This window comes from Candoia aspera, chromosome 13 (assembly GCF_035149785.1).
Source record: "Candoia aspera isolate rCanAsp1 chromosome 13, rCanAsp1.hap2, whole genome shotgun sequence".
NCBI lineage: Eukaryota > Metazoa > Chordata > Lepidosauria > Squamata > Boidae > Candoia > Candoia aspera.
Window position 1 is genome coordinate 7042249 of NC_086165.1, and position 25120 is coordinate 7067368.

Here is a 25120-nt window from a genome sequence, read left to right on the forward strand (position 1 = left end):
TTCCACCACCACCACCCCATTTTTTCAGCCAAGGGTTTTGCCACTCTTTCCAGAGATAGGAATTGAACTGGGAGTTTTCTGCAATGAAGAACATGAGCTGCATTTTTCTGGTCTATTTTAGTCCTAGGTCACATATCCTCCATGCTCCCAAAACGGTAAATCCCCAGCTGCTTTATCTCACGTCAGTCCACTGTCATAGGCCTCTTTCTTTGTTTACTGCTATTGTCCTATACAACAAACAGTGGAGGCTGGATCTGTCCATTGTGCAAAACCATCCTGAGGTTTCTTTGGTCTGGGGGGGTCCTGGGTTGGAAAGGGGCCACAAACAGCCAAGTGGAAAAGCCCACTTTGGTTCCTCCACAGGATGGGGAAGGCTGCCTCCTTTGGGCCTCCAGAGATGGCTGATGTGCCACCTGTCCTGCTAATTGGTCACCATCTACTCTCGTTCCCCACTGCAGGAAGTGCCGCCATTAATGAAGTTGCTGGCGAAGTACATCTGATGGCAGAGAACCAAGGAAGATGTGATGAACTGTGGCAGAAAGGTAGAGATGTTCCAGAAGGCCTTTCTCAATCAGATGTAATTTTTTTAAAAAGTACTAAGTATGAAAAATATAGAAAACACCTACTGATTCCATGTGCCATGGTTGCTGGGGAGAAGGGGATGGGAGAGAGAGATTGTCCATAAATGCCCAACTTTACATGTTGGAAAACAAGGTTTTCAGTAATGTGTGGACTGTGCAGGTACATCCTGTAGTAAGAATTGTGCTGCAGTATCACTTCAGTGACATGCAGAAGAATTCAAAGATTGCCAAGCTGAACACATTAGCTTTTCCAGATCTTTTGCGTGAGGTCAAAGGAACAAGATTTGGGGTCTGCTGCAGAACCTAAAAAGGAGAGGTGACTGAAGACCAGTCATCCTCATTCCTCTATTAGCTGGGACTCCAGACTCTTTGCTCATTTTGGTAAATATAGCCCACCAAGTAACCCTTGCATGCAAAAAGGCATTTACTTCAAGAGACATGTGCAGTATATCCTGTTGGAAGCCATGCCATGGAGCTACGGTGAAGCTTCATGTCCAGGGGGAGGGTGAGTGATGGTGGGAGTAACTTTGGGGACCTGGTTCCAAACTCTGTGACCAACACAGTGAAGATGGCAGTCTTCATTCCCAAAGTCCATAACCCTCCAAAGACATCAATCATCTCCAAATTTTTATTAAAAAATAAGTTATCTGCAGTAACACTGCTGACAAAATACAACGAGCTACAACTGGGTCATAGAAGACATTTGCTAAGGCACCCTCAGGACTTCCCCAGTGCTCCCTAGGAGAACTGTGCTGAGCCCAGAAATGCACAAGGATAGCTCCCACAGCCAGGAATGGAGTTAGTTAGCCCAGAAGTACTTGAGAAGCCCACTTCTGACTGGGAACCAGGCCACTCTGTTTGGAGATGCCCATAAGGACGTTGGCAGAACAAAGCAGAGACAATGGTCAGGCATGGTATTCATCCAAAGGGGCATTTTGCTAATGCTTCCTGATGAATGTTTACCCAGCCCACAGCACCAGATCTGCTGTTGGTTGCTAGAACACTTAGCTCCTAAGGACAGGAGGAAGACCCTTTTGCACATGTATGTTGCCTCCAGTCCTTCTGCTAAGCCGGATTTTAGATTTAGACTTTTTTTAATTCCACCTTTATTATTTTTTATAAATAACTCAAGGCGGCGAACATACCTAGTACTCCTTCCTCCTCCTCTTTTCCCCACACCAGCAACCCTGTGAGGTGGGTTGGGCTGAGAGAGGGGGACCGGCCCAAGGTCACCCAACCGGCTTTCACGCCTAAGGCAGGACTAGAACTCACAGGCTCCCGGTTTCTAGCCCAGCACCTTAACCATTAGACCAAAAAACCTGAACTCTAGGCTAGGGTGATCCAGGCCTGCAAATCTACAGGTATGAATATTTGTTTTGTTTTGTTTTGCTAGGCATGAGATGAAACCAAGTATCCCAGCAGCTCCCCCCCCCCCTTTTTTTTTTTTTACATCTACAGTGCCTTCCAACAACGTGAAGCCGATTGACAAAGACCTTTGGCCAGATACAACTCTGTAGAGAGGAAATAGCTACCCTCCATTAAACATTTCTGCTCACTCTCAGTGCTGCTCTAGTCTTCCTAAGTCCTGTGGTTGGGGGGCCCGGGAAAGGCTGTGTTCTTCTCAGACAGCAAAGACGACTGCTTTTTCGATTGTATATTGCTGTGTGGTTTGTATGCTGCAAGCCACCCAGAGTCAACTGGAGTCAAGTGGTGCCTAAGTCAAATAAAATAAATATTCAGAGTTGGGGAAAATCTTGGGCCCACAGCATGGGGAAGAGTCTCCATCCAGCAGAAGCAACCCAAGTATTTTGTTGTTGGAGAGAAAGGGCATGTCCTCCAGTCACAGAAGCTCCTTGACACTTGGATTCGAGTCTGTTGGGATAGGGCAGCATCTTCCAGGGCTTCTGAGTGCAACAAGCCAAGGGCAGGCTGTACGCCATACACGTCACCCAACTTTTTCCTCCCACTTTCAGTATCTGCTGCTCAAGGCATTTGCCTTGCTCTCTCTAATGATAGGGCAGGCCCTCAGGGGCAGTCAGGGGCAACCCTAGCAAATGGGGTACCCCAACGGGATCTGCCTGTGCACACTCCCCTCCTGCTAACACTAGGGCCATCTCTCTTACTGGCACCACTCCTTTCCTGGTATGGCTGGTGTTGACACCAGAGCCTCCAGGAGAAGTGCTTCGTGATTGTTCTTCAGACACAAACAATACATTAAGTGAGGCTGATCTACCAAGGCCGACGGTGGCATGAAAAGGCCAGGTCTGGAGTCAGTTCATAAGAGTGCGTCATTGCTTCTGGGTGGCTTGGCCAGGACATTGCACAGTCCATGTCCCTTTTGAAAGACCAGTTCAAGCAAGGCCCATGCCAAGTTTTGCTTTACGTGTTCTTGATGGTCAGTTTGAAATTAGGCTGAGAAGAAACCGTCTGGGTCTGATGGAAGTAGGGGTTGATGTACACCTCGCCCAGCATCCCTTCATCATCCTCTTCATCCTCGGCCAGGTCAAAGAATGCTTTCAGGATGTTTGGCTGGGTGAAGTGCAGGACGATCACCACTGTGCCAATAAGGAAGCAGAAAAGCCCTGGAAGAGAGGAACACCAGCAGCGTGAAACAGGGGCGCCCTCAAAACACCACCCAGCCCTGCTTTCCAACACATGGTACAGATAACCAGGCCAGGTAAAAGGCTAACAAGTAGATTGGCACCACTTGCTGACTCTGGTTAAACTAAACTAGCTTAGAGTTACGGGGTTGGCTTCTGTTTTGATTTAGTGAGTTGTGTGCACCCAACCTGTTGTGATGCACATGAAAAATGAGCGGTGCTTTGATCACACCATCATGGCTGCCACCTTGACTTTCCTGACCACATCCTGTGGACTCCCCTGCTCCAGGTAGATCAGCCCACCCAATGTCAGAGGAGACTGTCACAAGGAAGACCTCTTGTCTACTCAGCCTATTTCACAAGGTCAGTGTGAAGATCAACAGAGAGAAACGGTTGCTACTGTGAGCACCACAGATTAAAAAATTGCATGGCAAGGAAGGGCCAGAATTGTTTCCTCCCTCCCTTTGGGATGCTCACCTGTGGCCAGAGTGAGCCAGAAAGACACCCCATAGGCCAGGTTCAGGGTCGCCAACCCAAACTGGATGATGCACCAGGTGTTCCTCCCCGTGGAGAAGGACAGGAGTGCGAAGATGAGGAAGGCCCCGGTGACGAGAATCATGTAGCCGCCATACACTGGGACCGGCATGGAGAAGAGCATGTTGGAGACAAGCCACGCACAGAATGCCACCCTGCAGTTGCAAAGAAGGAGCCACAGTAGTTAGAACTCGGGGGCAGAGGAAGTCTGGGGTTCAGATCAGGCCCTTTCCAACTGGAAGGGCGTCTGCTGGAAATAGGAACGGCATTGGGCAGAATACTTGGCTCCACCCGATTCCCTGCTGACGTGCTGAGCTCAGATTCCCCCGTCACCATCCAAGTGTGTTGAAAATGCAAGGGGGGTTGTTGTTTCCTTTGGGGTTCTGTTCTTTTGCCCCCCACATTAGCCCTAAACCAAAAGCTCAAGAGGCAGCATAGATTGGAATGGGTCTTTCCCCACTAGCCTTGCAAAGGGGGTCTCTTTTTCTATGCTCTTTGTGGCTCCTGGGAGATGAAATCTTGCCCTGGAAAGAAAATAATGGGGCAGGGACTTGGTGGGAGGGGGACAGGCAAGGGGGCATTACCATGAAGAGGCTCCCTCCAACAGGGGGGTGGGTTCATGATGGGAAATGATCAGAACGTTTAGGATCTGTTTTCACTCAAGGCAGTACAGGTAGTCCTCAATTAACGACCCCAATTAGGACCTGGATTTTGGTTGCTAAGAGAAGCAGTCATTCAGTGAATCTGACCCAATTTTACAATTTTTTTTGAGGCAGTTGTTAAGCAAATCACCGCAGGCGTTAAGCGAACAATGTGGTTGTTAAATGAATCATATGGTTCTGCATTGATTTTGCTTGCCAGAAGCTGGCTGGGAAGGTCGAAAACACCAGTCATGTGACCATGGGACCCTGCGATGGTCATACATGCAAACCAGTTGCCAAGCACTCAAATCATGATCACGTGACCACAGAGATGATGCAACAATCGTGAGGACTGGTCATAAGTCAGTTTTTTCAGCTCCATCATAAGTTTGAATCATCACTAAACAATTGGTCATTAAGCAAGGACTACCTGCAGAACCAGCCACTTAACCTCATGAGTTACTTCTGTATTCTGCCTTTCCCCATACGTGGCTGTTCAACTTCACTGGACTGAAAGTAGTGGAGGAAGAGGTTAGACTGCTGTGAGATGAAAGAGCGTCTGCTTGGGGTTTGGCGGAGCCTTCAGCCCTGGGGGAACCTGGGGATCCTTTAAAAACCCAGCTAAGAATTGTATGGGGAGGGGGAGGGAGAAGAGAACTTCCTAACAATAGGAGCTGTTCAGCAGAGAGACTGTTGGTGGCTTCAAAAGGTGGTGGGATTTCTCTGAGCAGCAGTTGGATGGTCATCTGTCAGAAACGTCAACCTGGCCTGGGGCCCAAACTCCTCCCCTCTTTCTAGTTTCTGCCTGGATGAATCCACCTTTGAGAAAGAGAGTCCTCTTACCAGAGGGTTGCAGACGCATAGTGACCTGCCACACGGTAGACACTGTTCAAGCCGCAGGGGCTGTGCTCAGTAAACTTCTCTGCCACGTAAAGGATGGGACTGGGCAATCCCTTCTGAAGGCCTTCTTCAAACTCCTTGTCGTAGTCGGCCCCAAACCACCACAAAAACTGTTCATTATAATTGATGGTTTCGTTGAGCTGATCCACGGGTTTTCCTGCAAAGAGGCAGGGGCACATATCTAAACATTCTGAAGTGCTTCCCACACCCCTTTCCTTCTGCAGGCTGAGATACATTTTATACACTGGTAGTCCAGTCTGCTGCAGTTCTCCCTCCTGTCTCCCAAGGTCATGCCCACAGACCATTACATTGTGTCAGCCTTCCCTTCCCCACCTCTTAGACCCTTCTCTTTGCAGCCCTGCAAACTCACCAACCAGGGTGACGTTGACTCCCATCAAGCCAACATGCAGCCCAATGTCTGCATGGACCATGGCAGAGCTGAACGATTTGTAGCTGGCATTGGCTGTCACCTTCCCAGTCTCCCAGTCGGAGGTGAAGTGAACGGCTGCAAAAGACAGAAATCTCTCCATGAGTCTCAGGAAGGGAGCGGCTGAGAAGCTCAGTAGCCCAGGGCAGGATTTCTAAGCCCATTCTTAGTTCATCGTCCCGCATCCCATGAATTCTGGAAAGAATTCCTGGTGCGCTTGTGACTGCGCACCAGGAAAAAGGGCTCCATGTCCAGCCAGGAGACTAATGCAGGCTGAAATGAAGGTACTGTAGATCAGTGTTTCTCAACCTTGGCAACATTAAGATGGGTGGACTTCAACTCCCAGAATTCCCCAGCCAGCAAGGCTGGCTGGGGAATTCTGGGAGTTGAAGTCCACCCATCTTAAAGTTGCCGGGGTTGAGAAATACTGCTGTAGATACTAAAAGAAGGAAACCAGGACTTACCCACAATCACTCCTCCAATAAAAAGGCTTGAGATGACCCGAACAAGCCAATACAGCCTCTGTTGACAAAGAGGTCAGGCATCGTGAGCAAAGACTTACAAACCACAGATCCCAGAGCCAGGTCCCCGCTTGCCCACAGGAGAGATGGGGCTAGTCACTCTCTCCCAGCCCAGCCTACCTCACAGGGCAGTTGTTGGGGGCTGGAATGAGAGGATAGCCTGCTATACACCCCTCCTTGAGCTCTCCAAGGAAAGGTGGGATAAAAATGCAATCAATCAAGTGCTTGGATCTCTGGGCATGGCAGTGGCAGTCTCGATCTATGTTTGATCCCCTGGGAGCCCATCAGTGGATCAGCGGCAACTGACCCAAACAAATCATGGTTCCTATATCAACAGGTAATAAGAATAGCTCCCCCCACCCCACCCCACCCCACCCACCTCCAATTCTCTGAAAGGGAAAAATATCTTAATTTTTGATTCTTCAAACAAAGAGGTTGTTCTTGTCCACAAAAGTTCCCCCTTTCCGGATCTTGATCCGATCCCTACTGACTCTCTTTTTGTAGATATGCTTGTATATTTTTGTATATTTTTTCCGCTCCCAATGCTGACAATTACATTAAGCTATGGTCTGCTTAATCTGGTGCATTAAAGACCAGGGGGCAGAAAAACATGGAAGAACCCTACATTTTAGGCTGAAGCAAGCAATTAGCAGGCCTTTTCAACGAAGCCCACTCTACAAGAAGCAAGAAATGCGCTTCTGTAGAAGTAAAAAATTCTTGCCAAAAACATATCGCTTTTCTCCCCACTTTTAGGTTACGGTGTAGATCAGGGTTTCTCAGCCAGGGTTCTGTGGAACCCCAGGGTTCTACAAGGGGTTCCTAGGGGTTCCCTGGGAGATCATGATTTGTTTAAAAAATTATTTCAAATTTGGGCAACTTTACATTAAAGAGGTAAGCTGCATTCATTATTTTTAGTTTAAGAATGCTGTCAGTGCATATATGCAGTGAAACAAATACAATAATTATATTTGTTTCATGGGTATGTAATATACCCATGAAACAAATATAATAATTTTTGAAACTTCTGGCCTATACTTGAACCTGAATGTTCAGAGGTTCCCCGAGGCCTGAAAAATATTTCAAGGTTTCCTCCAGGGTCAAAAAGTTGAGAAGGGCTGGTGTAGATCATTCTAGCTGAAGCAAGTTACTCAGGGCCAGAGAAGTTGTAAACTCCAACTCTTCCCTATAGTTCCTCCTTGCCACTCAGTGTACCCCCATTAACGCCTTCACATGGCCCATTGAATCTCTTACTGAACTAACCCATTTTTCTGGGTTCACCCACTGCACCAAAACCAAAAAACACAGCCAATTGGCTGGATTTGCACAGCTTACTAGGCTGCCCACCAGCTGAACCCAGGCTAACTCTATAGAGTTAACATGGGGGTCTTTTTTATTGGCTGGTTAAAAAGTTGTGGGAAAGTGGTCCCCGACGCTTCCTTCCACACCCACTTGAAACAAGACAGGCTCAGTACTCACCGCTCTGCCTCGAATTCCAGGCAGGATAAGTAAAAAGCTGAAAGCGATAACCAAAAAGACGATGATGACAATGATGAGGTCGACATCAAAGACAAAGGGCTTCCTGGACTGGGGGTAGAAGGGGTAGATGCCATCAAACAAGGTCATTTTTGGCTGGAGATCTGGAAAAGAGATGAGAGAATGGTCAGCCAGATGCTCCCCACCATCACGGAGGTCGTCGAAATCTGGGCGGAAGATGGTCCGTGATCCTGGCAAAGGATTGGGAGGGGGTCAACTCCTCTGAAGTTCTTGAGGTTCAGCTGAGGACTTTCTGTGCCTGGGGGAAGCCTCCGAGAAGCCCAGGGGAGCTCCGGGTTTCCGCACTCTCCACCTGGTGTCCAGGAGTTCGAAAGGCACTGCTACAGCCAGGGGAGTCCTCTCTCTCCAAGCTGGCTTTTCGTGAAGCTGCCCGTTGCCGGAGAAGCCCAGGGCGAAGGAACTTCGGAGCGAAAAGGGCTCCCCATGACCGACTTACTCCCTGAACGCCCTCCCTGCCAGCCGCCTCCAAGCCACCAGGAGGGCCCCCAACCCTCAGGTGGAACCGCTTGCCACGCTTTCCACCCGCAGCAGCCTCAGCCCGGCCGCGGCTCTTGAACAGAAGAGGTCCGGCCGGGGCTCAAGGCTGCAGAGATGGATGGCTGGCAGGGGACATGAGCACTCTTCACATGCCCAGGGGCTTGTGTCCTTCTCTCTCTCTCTCTCTCTCTCTGAATCCAAGGCCAGGGGGCTGGGGAGAAGGAGAGGCTCCGGCCAGACCAAAGCTAGTCGGGCTTTGCGTCCAGCCTGGCTCAAGCCCCTCCCGGCCTGCGGGCAACAGCCGCCGGGGGTCTTACCCGCGAGTATTCGCCTGCGCCTTCTAAGGAGATCGGAGCGCAATGCAGGCGCCCAGCGCAGCGCCCGGCTCTTATATAGCCGAAGCGGGGGTGGGTGGGGGGTCAGATGGGATGCAAATGAGGGGGATCTCCGGCCACGCCCCCGGCAGCTGGCTCCTCGGACCGCCGCGACGGGGCGGGCGGCATTCCAGGAGGGCTGTGACAGCCACAGCAGCAGCAGCGGCGGCGGCGGCGTGAGCAGTAGCGGCGCCGGGATCGCACCGGACGCAGGTGAGGCGGTGGCTTTCCCGGGACAGGTCTCGCGAAGCCGAGCCAGGAGCTCGGAAAGGCCCGGCTGGGGGACCCGCGAGGCTTTCCCGCCAGAGGCAGCCCTGCGCCTGCACGCCTCCCCGCCGCTGCGCTTGCCAACACGCGGCGCGCGGGGGTTGTGCGGACCGAGCTCCTCTCCGCCTCCCCGGGAGCTTCTCCTGAGTCGCGGAGAAGCGTGCCGGGGTCTCCCGCCTCCCGGACTGGGTCCCGGGCTGTCCTGCTTGCCTGCCTGCGGGGAGGAACCCAAGTCCAGCCTCCTGGAATTTGGCGGCGGGTTATTATTTGAGCCCGGAAGCGCAGCTTCTCTGAGGTGGAAAGAAATCTTCCCGTCTCGGGGTTGAATTCGCAGGCTGAGCTGCGGACGGCGTGGAGCCAGGAGCCCGATGCGGGATCCCCTCCGTCCGATTTCATCCTTCATCCTCCGAGTCCCCTAATGTCTCCTTCGGAGTTAGGATTCTTAAGCCGAGGTAGCGAACGCACGTGCGAGCGCACTCATCCTGTCCCTCGGGCTTGCCCTGACATAAAGGCAGAAAGTCCCCATTCCCATTGCGACACCCGCCAGAGTTGCGGACCTTCTAGTCCTGCTGGATGTCCCTTAAATCGGGATTCTGTAGAGTGCCCGGCGGGAGAACAGTGGCATAAAGTGGGGCGGGTATCCGGCGCTTGTTTAAACGCGCCAGAAAGTGGATTCGGAAGTTCTGATTGACCGTTTTGGCTTGACCGGGACTGGCCAGGCGTTTCTGGCGGAGAAGGGCTTGGACTCGGCTGCAAAACCTGAATTCAGTCTCAGCACGGCCCGTTTTAGGCTGGGAGAGATTTTACCTGACCAGATACGTTTCCTGGCTGGGGATGATAGCGATTGCAATCTTAACACATCTGGAGAGCAGCAGCAGCTTAAGAAGGCTGTTGTTGGGGATTTCAGCCTAAACTCTGAACCCATTTGACCCACTCCTCTGTTCTCTTGTATCATTGACAAGTGTCCCAAGGTTTCTGTAACCTCTGCCAGGTTATTGCCAGATTCAATTTTTATTTCTAACTCCCCCCCAACCTCCTTTGCTAGAAGTTATCTGAGAAGTATTTTCCCTAGGTGGAATTGCCCACTCAAAAATCAGGATTACTCACCGCAGCCTTTGCTTTCTGACTGTGGCCACAAATAACCTGCAGCCACAGGTAACAGGAGTGAAAAAAAATTGGCAGGAAAGTAGCGGGGGGGGGGGGGGGGGGCTGGAGAACACATGGCCAAAAGGAAAAAGTGGGGTCATTTTAAAAGAATTGGGCACAAACATCCCTGTTTGTGTGACACCCCAAATTGCCTAAGCGGGAAGCGGCTTCTTATGGGAAGTAGATTATGTTGCATAACAGAGGGAATCCATTTGGGCTGGAGGTAGAATATCTGCTTTGCATCAGAATATATCCCCCCACCCCACCCCCCAGAAAGACCCCTGTCTGGAAATCACAGCCAGTAAATGGAAGAAGGGAAGAGAGATGTCCTGCATGCTCTTTTGCTCCCCAGGATTCACCACAGAACTCCAAATTAGAGGTTGCAATGCTCAGACTTCAGACAAGGCTCCATCCTATCCCGGGGCCGTGAATGTTAGAAAAAGCCATGAGTCTTGAATGAAACGACAGTGCACTTAGGACCTCAGCTGAGGGTGTTTTCAAAGTGACGGTGACAAACACGGGTGCTGTACAAATCTGCTTCTTGTTCAGAAACTGGCATAGTCTCATTGTCCCTGCCGAGAGTTCACTCGGTAGAAAATCCAGATTGCATGAGCTGCCAAATGATGCGTATGGTGGCCCCAGGCTCTACGAAGTCAAATCACAATCAGATCTGATGACATCTGCAAGGAATGTTCTGAATTTGGGGAAATTTGGTTTCAGCCCTTGTAACTACATATGTCTACCCCGGCGTGATTCATGCCCTGGTTATTTTTTTTTAGATGTATTTATCAAACACAATTAAACTGCCAGGTTTTCTTCCCTATACACCCTTCTGGATCACTTTATGTAAGTTGAGGATGTCAACAGAAGAGAATAGTAGCTCAGGCTTGAAGTGTAAACTGTGGAGGGTTGAACTGTGGAGTTCAAATTGAGGGTGTGTGTGTGTGGCCAGCAGGGAGATGTGGGCTCCGTGTGCAGAAGAGATGCGTGAGCAAAGCAGAGCAGGAAATTCAAAGTGTATGGCATCTACCAGCAGCTTAGGCAGTAATGTTAGAGGAGAAGGAAGTCATTTTAACAAGCTGCGCAATCTTGTGGATTTAGAATCCACAACTTTGCATGTCAGTTCTTGTGCAGCAAACCAACATCATTAACGCGCTAGAGGGAAAAGGGATTGGCAGTTGTAGGTGCACAAAAATTAAAACAACCTGATTAGGACTGTTGAGAACCTTAGTAGTTAAGGCACCAGGCTAGAAACTGGGAGATCGTGAGTTTTAGTCCTGCCTTAGGCATAAAGACAGCTGGGTGACCCTGGGCCAGTCCCTCCCTCTCAGCCCCAAAGCTAATGTGGTATAAAGGTAGTCCTCACTTAGCGACTATTTGGTTAACGACCGAAGTTACAACGGCACTGGAAAAAGTGACTTACAACTGGTCCTCACACTAATGACCATCACAGTGTCCCCACAGTCATGTGATCAAAATTCAGGCGTTTGGCAACTGGGCCACACTTACAATGATTGCAGCATCCCAGGTCACATGATTGCCATTTGTGACCTTCCCAGCCAGCTTCCAGTAAGCAGAATCAATGGGGGAAGCCAGATTTGCTTAAAGATCACATTTGCTTAATGACCACAGCAAAAAAGTTTGTAAAATTGGGTGTGACTCATTTAATGACCACATCACTTAGCAACAGAGGTTCCACTCCCAATTGTGGTCATTAAGCGAGGACTAACTGTAGCAGGGAAGGCACTGGATTAGAAGCTGAGTAACTGTGAGTCCTAGTCCTGTCATAGGCATGAAGCCAGATGAGTTACTCTCTCTCTGCCTTAGGAAGAAGGCAAGGGAAAACCACTTCCAGCAACATTGCCAAAAAGAAGATGGAATGGAATAACTTGGAAGGGGGAAAAGCTGGTTGGCTGGCATTCTGGAAGGACAGTTCAGGCTGCAATATTTTCCTGCCTTGTTTGGAGGCCAGTCTTACATGAAATTTAAATATGATCTCTTTTTTTTTAACCCATTAATATGCAGAGAAGAGAAATAAGCACAATAGGTCAAAAACTCTATCTCCACGTTCAGTTGCCATATATTTGCTCTGGGGGAGAGCAAGCAGGGGCTGCTGAAAATATGTGCAGGGCCTGTGGTCAGTGTGGTGGGCAAATCATCTGACTTAGCCAGATGATGATATTGGATGGATAAAGCAGAACCATGAAGGCTGAAATCGCCATAGGAGCCGAACAGAAAGTAAGTTGCTCTACAGAAGGAAGCATCCTGAGTTCGGAAGGAGCACATAGATTCAGATTCAAAAGGCTTTTTAATAATTCCGAAAGCTGAAAGCTCCCAGTCAAGACCCATCTGCCGGGGGTGTTAAAAAAATCAACTGTGTGACCACATCTTAAAGTGGCCAAGGTTGAGAAACACAGATCTAGATCTTGTAAATGATAGGATGAATCAGTGCTTTTTAGAAAACTTTAGGAAACTCTCAGAATCCAGTTAGTTTGGACAGAGAAAACCACATTTTAAGGAGGCCAACACTTGGTCCAGCTATTTGAGTATTTGACAGCAAGCAAAGTCATAGGATTTTTAAGCCCAGGGGTCTTTCCTTTCATATCTGGATCAAGGCTGGAACATTGCACATGCTTGCACCCTACTTGCCCTTTTCAAAATAGACTCCCTATACACACACCCAAACACACACACACACACACCTCCTTGCTACAGCTTCATCATATTTTTCCTTTACTTTTTTTCCCCCCACAATGTTCAACTGCTCAGCCGAAGAGAATGTTTACACTTCAGACATTCTCGCCAGGAGATACTTTATTTTCAAGAGTCCGTTTGCATCACAGCTCAGTCTCTTTTTAAAAAAAAATGTTTGTGGGGTAATCCAGCTGAATCTTTTGTTTGCAAAGACTCAAGCCTTCTCCTTGGCCATGTCCCCACTTGCACCTAACAACAATGCAAAGACATCCCGGATGTATCTTACCTTCTTCTAGGTCTGCGTGAGGTTGGCTTCATCCCACAAGTGAGACAGGCTTAAGGCATCCTTAGCTGTTCTGGCATTCAAGAAGTCTTCTCCCCTTTATTCCAGCAGAGTGCAAGGGTAGCCTCAAGGTGTGCAAAATCAGTTAGGCATTGCACCCCATTTATCTTGGGGAGTCAAGGGTTAGGGTCAGGCAATAGGGAGAAAAAAGGCAGGTGAGAAATTGGCAACGAGGACAGCCAATGTCATCTCCGTTTAGGTTTCTGTCTGCTCAAGGATGGATGGAGAGCCCTCTAAGTCAACGGTGGGGAAAGGCCCTTCAAGGGATTTTTACTTGCCTCCTTAAGTCCGTGTGGTTGGGAAGAGCTGCTGGCTCGTTAAGTGTTATTGAGTCTCTTTCTAAATTCTCTTTCCACCACTGAAAGGTTCTGCTTCTAGTTGTACAACAGCCCCAAGCAACCCTCCCAAATGCTCCCCTCAAACCAGGGCAGACTTGCCCCCCCCCAAAGTAGGCTTTGTCCATTTTGCAACACTGTTCCCCTGCCCCAAACAGACACACAGACACACATTGCCCTGCCTTCCAATGCTCTACGCAACCCCAGCAGCTTCCAGACACCATGGACTTTGGGGATACTGGCCACAGATTATGACAGTGCATAGGATCATAGTGGAGTTGGAAGCCCCACAAGGATCATCTAGCTAGGGTTTCTCAACCAACATCCTGCATGACCTCCTGGGAGGGGGCCATTCGAACATCAAGGCTATTCCAGGCAGAGGGGGTACAGCTTGCAGACTCATGTCCCCTTAACATCTTGTGGGAAGACAGATTCCACCTGGAGTAGAGGCTCCCCAAAGTAGCAAGGATGAATAACTAGCATCTTGGGCTGGGCCTGGAAGCCGAATGGCAACCAAAGGAGCCCTTGCCATCTCAGTGTTACTCTGTTGTAACAAGTCTCACCCTTCAGCAAGCAGGCAGCTGCTTTGTTGGCCAGCTGTGGCTTCCAAATGGCCTTCAAGGCAGCCCCATGTAGAGCACGATGAGACATGAGTTGTCCATCCCAGTCGTAGGTGACAAGTGGGATCCCTCTCTTGCAAACCGGAAGGTTTCTATGTGCTGAGCCAACTGGCAAGTAGTAACATTGGGAGGGGGGCGTTATTGACACTTCTGAATTTTATTGGAGGCCAGTTGTAATGGTATGTGGGAAAGACCTTGGGAGATGGGGGGCCAAGAGATGCTGCCAAGGGAGCGGTCAGATAAGAGACAGCTTAGCCTGCAGCTGAATAGTGGGTGGGACAAGAGGCTCAGAAGAGACCCTCCCTAGTTTCTCAGGCTGTAAAGGAGATGGGGGGGGGAGAGAATTGTACTTTCAGACTTGCAAGATTCTGTCAGTGCAGAATCCCAGCTTTCCAATAAAGTAGATTTAGATCATCTGGTTGTGATTCCTATCTGGTTTACCCTGCGAGGCCAACCCTAGTACCATTTCTGTACTTGGTTTGAAAGGCTTCTCCTTGTCCATTATTTTTCTTAATCCACCACCAGAGGGATTTAGACCTTGCATCAGTTTCTGTACCCTCCATTCCTGGGTACAGCTAAGCACATCCTTCCTCCCTGGATCACCTGTTCCTCAGAGCATCTGTTCCTTGAAGGTCACATTCCTATCCGTGTCCAAGTCTGGACTCTGCAGTTGGCAAGGAAGCAACTTTGAAGCTGCCAAATCTGGATGGTAAATCCCAGAGTCTCTTCCTCTTCCCCCACCCTGAAGGAATTACAGCATTAGAATGCCTTTAGATTAGAGGTCCTATATTTAGCAAAAGGGGGAAACCCCAGTGTCTCCTCTAGAGCCTCTCTGCTTCCTCCTTAGAGAAACCAGTTTTTCCCCTTTTGCATTCTCTTTTTCTTCCCATTTCTCATTTTGCACTCCCCCCACCCCCCGACCTTCTCTTTACAGGTAATCAGGCGGGTTCTATTCCGTAACCCAGTGAAATCAAGTAGATTCTTATCTCCCTGAACGTGGTTGATGCAAGGAAGGCCAATTCCAGCTACTGTAGCTGCTGAGCAGGATTTCAGTGGGGTAAAGATTTCTCTTTGAGATAGTGATGTGCCCTGAAATTTCTGCTCACTCGTTCCTGGCAGTGTGTCTTTGCAAAGCTTGTGAAATAATCTGACCCATCACCTCCCCACATGCCGAGTATTGAGTATTTGTAAGAGCGGTGCCAAACTGTGGCCAGAGGAAGGGGGCAGAGAGATGGGGTGGAGTCCCTTGCAGCCAGTTTAGTGGGTTTAAGAAATGTGATGTCAAATGTCCTCAGGCAAAGCATTTCATATGCTGAGAGTTCACAGAAGTATTCAATTTATTTGGGAAAAGCCAGGTCGGGCTTTTCAACAGGAGGGTAAAGGTGGATGAGTCATATGCCAGGGTCTGCAATGGGCAGGGCTGGAACCAGGAGTGGGTGGGACTATGTAAACAATCAATTAAACATAAACTCCTTTACAGCCTTGCAAAACTCACGTGCTTGGCTATGGGCTTTACAATACTGTGCAGTGGTTCTGAAGGCCTTCCACAGGTTAAATGGAGTGAAAAAGTCCTAAACTCAGCAGTGCTGAGTTGGGGCTTAGGGTGGGTTTTGATTTGGATGGTGGTGGTAGCAAGGTGCTTCAGATACATCACTCACACACACACGCACACACACAAGGATCTGGCTGTCTCACCCACATAGTCAGCCACCTGTGTAGCGCGACTTAGCTCAGTGAGTTTTGAATGTTTTCACTTGAAGGCTGGCCAAAGTGTTTAACTGCTAATGATGCACATGGGAGAGAAAAAACTAACTTAGGAAAAACAGGAGCAGAGACAACATCATTTTAAGGGTAAACTGGGAAATTCTTCCCTCTTTCTATTTCTGCACTGTCTCAAGGACATTGGTGGCTAATCCTGTGCACGCACCCCACCATACACCCAAGATGCTTAACTTGGTAACAGAGTTCAGCTCTTTTCCACATTCCCAAAAGATCCTAAAACGTGAGCTAACCAAAGACGCTGGGTTCATGCCCTAGGCATCCATGCCTAACTGTAATGATACTAAATGACAGTACAGTACACCCATTGTGATGTTGTGATGCAAGCCCCACCCTTTCATACAGTACTCGCATCGCAACACTGCACTGAAGTATGTAAGGGGCAATATTTGCATCACAATCTGCATTTTGTGACTTAGTTCCTCCCTCCCCAGGGACATTTATGGTTTACACAATTACAGAATATTCTCAAATCACCCTCCCACTCCAAAGCTAAGCAAGTTAAAACTACTGTAGCTTGTCGCCTGCATGCATCCATCAGTTCTTTCCCTGATGGGTTAACCGGGTTGTGTGAAACCCGTCAGAGACTTCTCCATACCAACTAAATAACTACAGTTTGGATCAAACTTCTCTTAACCTCCATGAGCATTTCAGACATTCAAAATTCTTAATGATGGGATACTGTTTCATCTGTTTTCCCTCTGAACTCTGTTGGCAGGCAGAACACAGAAAATCCATCTCCTTCAATCTCTCTCCCCACCCCCACCCCACCCCGCCCCCAGTTTCTAAAGAGGGCTTAGAAAAGTACTCCCTAGGCCAAGGTGACCAATCAGCCAACCACTTCTCCATTCAAGTATCCATTATTATTTTTAAAAAACACACACACAACAAGCTACCTCTTGTTATTTCTACTCAGTTCTCTCTAACTTCATAAATGGTTACTCCTTGGACTTGCTTCCCCCATACACATAGACACTTTTTTGTATTTTTTCCCCTAGTAGTTGAAGACTACATTTTCCTACCTCTCCAACACTGGCTGGCCCACTCCTTTTAAAAGAAGGAAAACTGACTGCTCTGTTGTATCAAAACTGCTTCCTTGAACCCCCACCCCCCAAACCCTATAGATGAGTCCAAACTTCAGACCTGCTGGGTCTACCCATCTCCTGAGTACAGAGTTATCCAGCATGTCTCCAGATGTAATGGTATGCGGGAATGACCTTGGGAGACAGAGAGAAGAGATGCTGCCAAAGGGACAGTCAGATAAGAGACAGCGTAGCCCACAGCTGCATAATGGGTGGAGAAAGAGGCTCAGAAGGTACCCTCCCTAATTTCCTGGGCTGTACAGGGGATGAGGGGAGAAACGTACTTTCAGATTTGCAAGATTCTGTCAATGTAGCCTTACAATAAAGTAGAATTAGCTCATCTAGTCATGTTTCCTGTCTGGCCTACCTGGTAAGGCTGACACGGGTTATAGAACTGCCTCCACCAGCCAACCACGCCTAGAAATGCTCTCTGAGTCCTATTACTGCGAGAAAACTCTCTTTGCAGGCACAATTTTATAACTGTAGATAATTACACCCAACGTCTAATGCTAGGCCTACTTCAGCCAATATAGTTAGAAGATAGATCTGTTGTCATTCATATTTACCGTTAATTATAGGAAAAGAGTTCTATATATAATTGTTGGAAGGGCAAGGTTGCATTGGCAGAATGAAATAATAGTTGACATTTTTTAAAGAAGCAAAAAAAGAGACTTCAAATAACTTCATTGCTGCTGCAGAGAAGATACAGAAAAATAAGCATTTTTCTTATAATAATTAAGAATAGCTATGCTCAGTCAATTATATTTCTTCTCAAACTCATGCACTGGAGTCTTAAATGATCGCTTTTCAGAATGAAACGTTGAATTTATGGTTACAATTGAGTAGTGAAATATATTTTGGAGAGGAATAATAATAACTCACTTTGCATGAATAAGGTCCCAGGCTTCAGGTACTAGACCTCATGATGGTACAGGAGAGAAATCAGTTGGAATTATGAGCTTAAAGTTGAAGATTAAAGGGGAAAAAAGCTGCCAGGTTCACATCAATCTTCCTGAACATCCTTTTATCCCAATATTTAAAGCCAAAAATGTCCAGATCTTTGTGCAACCCAAACATGAGCTAATAGAAAACTAACATGTGAATCACATTAATATGAATCACTGCATGTGAATAACTGCCACAGACAGATGCTCCTAGCATGGCTGAAATCATAACATGACAAGAGGTGGATACAAAAGAGGTCAGTTGACCTGCCCAGATCTGAAATTAAGGCCTGTGTGGTTGGCATAATATGTTCCTGGGGGAAACCTCACTCATTTTATGGGCAGCCAATTTATTACCAACCCATCTTCTGTTGATGCTCCACATCAGACACAATCAGCACAATCAAACAGTGATGGAAATTCCTCTCTGGTGAAAACAGCCATTGTTGTAAAAACAGCAGGTATAGCTGAAATCTGCTCTGAAGGAGCTGGATACAGACTTGTGTACATAAAAATGGAGCAAAATGCTTTACGTCTACCACATAGAATTGGGCCAAACTAGAAAGAGGTGTGATTCATATCTTACATTGCAATAATGTCTGAGGGTTGTAGAATGGAAGCCCAGCTGTATTGTGACTTAGGGGTATAAGGACATGACTTAGGGGCCATGACTTGGGATCAGGACTCAGGGACATAGGAACTCTGATCACGCTGATCAGCAGTTGCTCTCTGGCTTTTCAGAAGGGAGTTCTCACAACCAAGAAAGCTAGACTCTCCCAGTCTTATTAACCGGATTTATTGAAAGGAAAAAGGGAATTAGGTTAGAAAACTGGATGTACGTGTTTTAGCATTCCATTCACCAGAAAGTTCGTTAGGGTTCTTTGACCATCTTGGTAACCATTTCTCGAAGCAGTGGGGAGGTTGTTTCATGCTTCCCTGATAAGGATGAATATGCAGACATTCTGAACCTGTAATCTTTTGCAGACTGTTTCCCCACTAGGGTGAGAAAGTGTGTGTGTGAGTGAGATGCCCAGTGAGCATCACAATTACATGGAAGTCCTCCTGCTCCAGGTCTAATACCTTGACCACTGCACTAGACTGGATCTCAACCTCAACCTTCTTCATTGCACCTGTGACAACAGATTCCACCTGTCCACCTAGCCAGCCCTCTGTTTCTTTCTCCGTTGCACTTTCTTTCTAACAGAGAGAAGAGTTTAAACATATTGTAGAAAGAAACTGAAGCTGTGTTTGGCTTTTTAATTTCTCAGGCTAATGTATATGGCGAGAACGGCTCATTAATTCCAACCATTACTTTCTGCTGCAGTTTCTTTTTGCAACTTTCCAGGCTAGGACTTGTAAGATAAAACATATCTGGACCCTCAGTGGGGAAAGAGAGATAAAGTCCTTGGGTGGGGCATAAAAAGTCAGTAGAGAAGGGTGACCATTCCTTCCTCTGTCATCTTTCTCCTCCTAATAGTAGCTCTAGATTTGCAACAAAGAATTGGTTGCCACCATGTTCTTACACCCACTGGCACATGCCATGTTGCTGAGCCATCAGATGTAAAAACATATTTTCAGATCATTTCTTTGGAAAATGATGGCTGGCCCTGGGTGGTGGGAAGATCCAGAGTTGTGCAGTCAATGACTTTATGTCCCTTACTGTATTTATTATCAAGGTGATCAAGGGCAAATCCCTTTCTTTCCACTTTCAGGAAGAAGTCCAACTTCTCCCCCTTCTCAAGAAATGGGGACAATTGAAAAAAAACCCAGTCTTCTTGTTTGGCTTTTGCTGACTTTGACACATTTATGGCACAGTGCAGGTAAGTTAATCTAATTTTTTCCACCAACTGGTTCCCCAGATCAGAACAAATTTCACCACCATCTCCAGAATGGTCACTACCATCATCCACTGAAGGTGTTAGAGGAGCTGTGTGGGAGCAGACCAGCCATGGTTTTAGCATAGCTTTCCCACCAATGCCATCCAGATACTTCTGAAAAATCACATGCAGGATGTGGGAACAATTGTTCTCACCCGTGTTTTTTCTCAGCCTTCAATACTAGAAGCCACAAAGGACTGACATGGCTACCAGCCACTGATGAACATTAGCCAGTCCAGTCTGAAAACACATTTTATATTGCGGATTTTTATGATTGCTGTTTTAATTGATTACTGTAAACCGCCCAGAGTCCCCCAATGGGAGGAGATGGGCAGGGACAAATTAGATAAATAAATAAATAAAGTTGCTTGCCACATTCTTTAGAAGTGCATTACAGTATAGAATTCAAATTCTGTATGAAATCTGAAAATTCCATAGTTCCATTTTGTACTTACACAAAGAAGTTCATAATTCAATTCCCTGATTCTCCAACAATTCCATTGCCAGATTCTTCTGCATCCTTTTATATATTCTTTGCATGAGTTTCTCTTCCAGCCCTCTTCTTCATCTATCATCATCATCATCATCATCATCAAATAGTCCCAAGTATGATAGCCTTCCCTCCCAGGGAAGCTCAATTCAATCCCATAAATTTTTTATTTGCCTTTTGGAGGGGACCTGAATTGGAGTCCATATGACAAGCTTGATATGCATAGCAATCTCATTACATTTGGGATGAGGTTTTTTGTGTGTTTGCTTAACTGATATTTTATTAGATGGAGGCTCAAACACAGATAGTAATGTCAAGTTTTCCATCAGTTAATATAGAGAAGTGGGAGAGGGATATAACCTAGTTAGAAATAGCCTCTTGGCTTTTTCAAGAGGCATTATGGTTGAATTTTGGCAGTCCCCATTGAGTAGAATACAGTTTGAAAGGTACTCACTTGAAATAATCATCCAGTATCCAGACCTTCTTTCTAACCAGAAGGGGGCTGTTATTGGGTTTTCAATGCTCTAATCAAGATAAAGAGCCAGACCAAAACATTCCAACACCTTCTAATGTGTTGATGTCAGTGTGAGAGCTGGCCTTGATTTTCACTGGAATTCAACTTTATTCCCAATCACTTTGTTTTCAGAAGTGTGTTCTCCCTTGCCTGCTTTATTTCCAGGTGCCCAAGAAAATATCCACTGGGAAATTCAACGTTATGATGGCTGGTACAACAACCTCATGCTTCATAAACACAACTCAGCAGGTGAGAAAGATGCAACTGATCTTCCAACCTAGAGGAACTGTTGGTTATTTAAGGCTGAAGTTCTCAACATGAGTCCCATTGATCTTAGTGGGCATTATCTCTGAGCTTATGGATCTTCACCCAGTAGCTGATCATCAGCCTCCAAGCTTGTACCTCAGTTTTAGGTATCCTAAACTATCCTAAATCTTTAACCATGTTATTTTGGAGTAAATGTACGTATATGAGATTGCACTATGAACCCTGTGATTACACAAGACTTCTTCAATCATAAGAATTTAAATATTCTCTCAAGTGACCTGCCCCAGCCTCCTGTTCTCCCACTTTACTGGGATGACCATTTCCAGTCATCACAAGGAAGTGTGGCCAATAAGAAAAACCAGTTTTGCATAAGATGTGCATGTCTCTGTAGATTCAAATTCAGAAATGGACACTTAAGTAAAACAGACACCTCTTCAAACAGAGGATACCTTCAAAGAGATGAATGGAAAGCAGGACCCACAGCAATTCCAGTATCCATTACTCAACAGGGAACTGTCTTCTGACAGCCCTTCATATAGTTGTCCTGTGTGATGTACATCTACAGCAGAGGTGCACACCCCTCATCTGGCCCCTCCTAAAGCCTTGGCTGAACGCTGTTCAAAAATCAGCTCTGGATTATAACATTTAATGTCACCAAAAGGGGAATATATTCAACACACAGGGGAGAGGATCATCCCTTATCCTGTTAAATGTTATTTTCATGATGTTCCAATTAAATGAAATCAAATTAAGTTTTTGTCCTGGTACGTTATTCAAAAGCCAACTATAGACTTCTGCCTATGCCAGAAAAGGGGTATTGAACTTTAATTTTCTTCCAAAAATCACCTGCCCATTATCCTTTCCTTGTTTCTTGTGATCCTTCTGCCATCCTTTGCCCCATTCCCACCTTGAAGTGACACGCTGATTTCCTCTCCTAGGTTCACAATGGTCACATCTGATTATTGATTATGTGCCATCAAGTTGCTTTTTACTCCTAGCAGTCACATAGATAGATTTTCTCCATGACAACCTGTCCCTTACCTGGTCTTTCAGGTCTTCCAATGGTGCACTCATCCATCCACCTTGTGGCTGGTCATCCTCTTCTTCTCTTTCCTTCCATCTTTCCCAGCATTAGAGCCTTCTCTAGAGAGCTGGGTCTTCACATAATGTATCCAAACTAGGATAATTTGAGACTGGTCAATTGTGCCTTGAGTGAGGACTCTGGGTTGATTTGATCGATGATCCATTGGTTTGTTTTCTTGGCTGTCCAAGTTCTTCTCATGATCCTTTTGCCATCCTTTGCCCCATTCCCACCTCAAAGTGACATGCTGATTTCCTCTCCTAGGTTCACGGTTGTCCCGTCTACTTCCTGCTAACTATGCAGACGGTGTATACCAGGCCCTGCAGGAACCTCATGTCCCCAATGCACGCAGGCTGAGCAACGTGGTGGCCCAAGGGAATTCAGATAAGCTTTCTCAGAAAAACAGAACAGTGCTTGGTGTTTTCTTTGGTAAGCAAACATCCCTTACATTCCAATTTGAAAGGATGTCCTGAACAGGTCCAAAGCAAAAGGGCCAAGTGGGGCAGAAGTACAGTATAGTACTGAACTGAATTCTGCATGGGAAGCCAGATAAAACTAAAATCGATGAACCCTATGGATTCATCCATCAGTCAATTCCTTCTCCCAGCATTATTTTGCAAATCTATGCAGTTTTTAAATCTGTATAGTGTTAGTTCCGTTAGTTAATCTGATTTGTTAGTTCTAGTCTTCAGACCAGAAGTGAAGTGATTTTTAGACCTTGTTGATGCTTATATAGTGTTCTGTTTTGGCTTCAACCCTCTGTTGGCCACCTTGAGTCACTGTTGTGAGATGGGCAGCTATATAAATGGTTAAAGAAACAAACAGATTGCACGGGCTGGCCTAGCACAACATGTTAAGCACCAAGAACCTAGCCAAGATTAAATTAGCCAAGCTTTGAATGTTGTGCAGACACATCCAGTAGATTTTCAATAGACCTGTTTAAGTATGTTGCATGTACCAGGTACAGACAAATATATGTACATATTTCACAGCACTGCTCTAATATTTGTTTTCTTGATGTTACTGAAGATTGTTTGCTTTTCTGGGAGTGACTTTCCTTCTTTCCTTCTTTCCTTCTTTCCTTCTTTCCTTCTTTCTTTCTTTCTTTCTTTCTTTCTTTCTTTCTTTCTTTCTTTCTTTCTCTCTAGAGAAGGTATACCTCATCCATTGCAACTAGTTTCTCTAACCTTCCTGATTTTGGGTATCTGGCAGGATTCCACATGCTGTCAGAGATTTCAGAGGCCGACAATCCAGGCTGTCCAGCCGAATTCCTCAACTTGCTGATCCCTCTAGGAGATCCTGTCTTTGATCCCAGCAGCTCTCAACAGGTTGTCCTGCCCTTCCAGCGGATGCGTTGGGCTGCAGGAACAGGACGAAGCCCCAACAATCCCCGAGAGATGGTAACAACATCCTTTGCCATCCGTGCCATGTCTGTTCCTCCTTTTGCAGGTGGTTGTCTGGGAAAAAGGGCAGGTGCAGGGCGGTTCTGAAGATTCCTGTGATGGCACATCATAGGAGAGCAAGCCAAATTCTGTCAAAGGCTGGAATGTTCAGGATTAATTTGTTTGGTTTTTTGCTCTGGAATATATATTTTTAAAAAATGTCTCAAAGGCTACGCCTACATTTAAGAAAACAGGAAGACCAGATGAAGATAGGGGCCAGAAATGAGTAGAATAGTCACTATAGCAACTTTTGCAATCTGGTATCTTCTGGATGTACTGTATGAGACTACCTTTCCCATCATACCTTCACAAAACAGACGGTCCCTTTCTTCTCCAAGCAGAGGCTGGCAGGTATGATGAACCTGAGTTGGAACTGCTTCTGAAATCTAGGTGTGGCTTGTTAAAGCAAGCCAGCTTCACAAAGCATGGTTTGAAGCTGGTTTAAAATTAATCCCTGGTTGAGCAGCAAAACAAAATGCAGTTTACTGAAAAGGAGAATGAAAGATCTGGTCTTCCTTCCTGAGCTAGATGGGTTTGGAATCCAATAAGTGTCAGGGTCAAAGAGAAGACCTCTTGATGGTTTCCAAGCATGAGTAAGGAATATTCAAAAAGCCTGGCATATTTTGGAAAGATCTTCAGCCTTTTTCTACAAGCTGGACACTGTCTAGAACTACTCTCCCAATCTGCTTTTTTTTTTTTTGCTGCTCCTAAAATCCCCCAAAATCACGCTACCAAAATTCACAGCAAATCAGTGAAAACTGAAGGAGGAGCATTTTCTCATTGTTCCCTGGGAGAAAATTAAGGAATATGTTGTGCTGAATGGTTAGATAAGACATCCAAAATGAACAAAACCATAAAAACTAGTCCTTAAAAAAAAGAAGCCCTATCTTGCACCCACATGACCTAGCAGATGCATTCACACAACATGCTAATCTTGGTTAGTATTAACCTTGGTTAGATGGGGGTCTAGGATGTGGTGGGAACCCAGTTCAGTGCATTGCCCATGCTGAGAAAATGAGATAATTCAAAAACAGATTAAGCATGTTGCAGTCTAACAGGAGCAGTTGGTAAGAACACATAATTGAAAGAAATGGAGCATATTTATAAGCAGAGAGGTACAGATTTCAGCATCACCATTAGGTCCAACTTTGCTGGGCTTTGACTACCTTGTGTGAAGTTGCTTTCTTCAGAAACCTTATCAAAAGAGTCAATTCACCCAACCCACCCAGTTCAGAGACTGAATTGGAGTTAACTGATTTCTCTACTCTCTCCATCCCATCTTCCTTTTTGTTCTCCAACAGGTAAATGGGGTGACGGGCTGGTTAGATGCCAGTGCCATCTATGGCTCATCACATTCCTGGAGTGATTCTCTGAGGAGTTTCTCCCAAGGAATGCTGCTTCCTGGAATGAAACGTGGTTTCCCAAAGCAGGCAAAAGGGAACAGCTTGATGTGGAAGGCTTTGGATCCATCTACCGGGAGGGGTGGACCACAAGGCATCTTTGGTAAGGAAGTTTGGGGTCATCAGCAGCTCCTTAAGAGGCTAGAAAAAAGGGAGGGAGGTCGGGATGGAATCCCAGAGCATTTCTTTTCAGGTCCTCATTCAGTTTTCTGTAAAAACAAATACTAATA

General features: G+C 46.6%; 2 protein-coding genes across 2 annotated transcripts in view; one reads left to right on the top strand and one right to left on the bottom strand.

The window, feature by feature from the left end:
• Positions 1-2806: 2806 nt before the first annotated feature.
• Positions 2807-7836, bottom strand: DUOXA2 (dual oxidase maturation factor 2). Its single transcript, XM_063314094.1, has 6 exons — positions 7681-7836; positions 6148-6205; positions 5627-5761; positions 5200-5413; positions 3659-3870; positions 2807-3163 (listed from the first exon to the last, which is right to left on the bottom strand). The coding sequence occupies exons 1-6, from the start codon at positions 7825-7827 to the stop codon at positions 2961-2963; spliced, it is 969 nt and encodes a 322-aa protein (XP_063170164.1). The 5' UTR covers positions 7828-7836; the 3' UTR covers positions 2807-2960.
• Positions 7837-19510: 11674 nt separating this feature from the next.
• DUOX2 (dual oxidase 2) overlaps positions 19511-25120 on the top strand; it is a 34518-nt gene continuing 28908 nt past the window's right edge. The window contains exons 1-5 of the mRNA XM_063314189.1: positions 19511-19639; positions 20866-20949; positions 22313-22477; positions 23261-23448; positions 24792-24993. Coding sequence (XP_063170259.1) covers positions 19564-19639; positions 20866-20949; positions 22313-22477; positions 23261-23448; positions 24792-24993 — 715 coding nt within the window. The 5' untranslated portion in view covers positions 19511-19563. The remainder of the gene's footprint in view (positions 19640-20865; positions 20950-22312; positions 22478-23260; positions 23449-24791; positions 24994-25120) is intronic.